Raw genomic sequence first — 1,768 nt, forward strand, 5'->3', positions numbered from 1 at the left:
CATGTACCTTCATGTACATGTACATGTACATGTAATAAGACCCCTACAGTATCATATAATACCCTACACAAGTACGCATACATTTGTACATGTACATGTACATGTAATTATTCTTACTCTCTCGAAGTGTGATTGTATTATATTAGCGACATCAACTAGTCTCTTCTTCATGTCGCTAAGGCACTCCTCAGTGACCTTCTTCTTCTGCTCCTTTGTGAGTGTGGGTGGGTCACCATGGCGAGCTAAAAATGGAGCAAGATAGTCTTTCTCTTTCTCCTGTCTTATCCTCTCCTCCTCCATTTGCTTCCTTTCCTAATAATATACAGTAAATGCATAAAGCATGTCAAGTGAGCTAAAAAGCATTTTAAAATTCATATAAATCCCATTTTGATTGAAATCATAAGTACGCGTGTATAACATGCATACAAATACATGTATATTAGGAAATACATGTACATGTATGATAAAAATAAAGAAATCTTTCCTAGTAATTTTTGACGAGCTATATAGTACAGGGTATTTTGCAACTTTGAAAATTTATTTTAAATAGCTGAGCACTATGTGCAACTTAATCTTGTGCACAGGATAAATGTACATGTACAAGTACATGTATTAATAGTTTTGCAGTAATACTTACTAGTTCTTGTCTGTGCTGTCTTGCAGTTTCGTTCCTAGCTACATCATAGACTGATATTGTTAGTATAGCATTGAGCTCCTCTTGCATACGAGCAGAGAGTATTGACTCAGTCTATAAGGAAATACTTTCATGATGTACTTCATGTACATGTACAGTGTGCTAAAAATAACTCTACATGTAAATCAGTAAAATTATAGTACGCATAATTATAAAAAATTAATGTCTTAATTCGTACTGTACATGATAATATAGATGTCCATTATTTTTAATGACAATGAAAATTTTGTATACTAGCTTAAAATTAATTTGGCAAATTAATGATATTCTGTAAATTATCATGCAATACAGATACAGTACCTCTTTTTCTGATAGTCTAACAGCAGTGACACTGTCTTCCTGAGCTTTTAGCAGTCCCTCCAACATATCATACAGCACTTTCTGCTTGGGCTCTGTCATATAAGAATCAACCTTTCATAGAGATGACGTAGAGAGGGAAAGTCAAAAGGAAAATGATGACATAAATGTACATGAAATAGACTAACTATATAACATGTATACTCATTGCACTGTACATGCATGCAGACACAGCTGGGCCATGCTACATTAATATTTCCAAATTGGCATAATGTGTCTATAGAAATACAGAAGAGAGGATTACTTGGTAAGCTGATGTCATATCAGGGTTCATTGTGAGTTGCTGTGCTTGATCCCCAGTGAGGACTGGTAGATAGAATTCCCGTGATGATGGGGTTATCCTGTTGTCCTCAAAATGATACACGACTTGTATCTTCCTCTCATCAAATAAGAATGTACGCTGGGCAATGTCACTGTTAGCTGGTAGGTTGGGGTCACGATGAAACTTCTCAACTATTTTCTATTAACAATACAATGTAAAAAATGTAATTGAATAATTGTTTGTTGTACACACAGTACATGTACATATTGACATCAAAAGTACATTGTAAATGTACATCTACATGTATGTACACGCATATACATGTACATGTACATGTATGTGACTATGTGTTTCATTAAATTTGTTGAACACTTTCCACTGCATGTGCACGTACATTTATGTACAGTATAATTATAGTACTGAATCTACAAGTGTACATTTACATGTACATTTCA

General features: G+C 34.2%; 1 protein-coding gene across 1 annotated transcript; it reads right to left on the reverse strand.

Moving 5' to 3' along the window:
- Positions 1-117: 117 nt before the first annotated feature.
- On the reverse strand, positions 118-1,511 carry LOC100637900 (dynein regulatory complex subunit 7-like; the record flags this gene model as incomplete). The annotated part of the gene is made up of 4 exons (XM_003391803.1): positions 118-312; positions 638-748; positions 995-1,105; positions 1,296-1,511. Coding segments are annotated over 4 exons (633 nt in total), but the record flags the coding sequence as incomplete, so codon positions are not given.
- Positions 1,512-1,768: the final 257 nt, after the last annotated feature.

Source organism: Amphimedon queenslandica, unplaced genomic scaffold, assembly GCF_000090795.2.
Source record: "Amphimedon queenslandica unplaced genomic scaffold, v1.1 AMPQUscaffold_5917_Cont22121, whole genome shotgun sequence".
NCBI classification, from domain to species: domain Eukaryota; kingdom Metazoa; phylum Porifera; class Demospongiae; order Haplosclerida; family Niphatidae; genus Amphimedon; species Amphimedon queenslandica.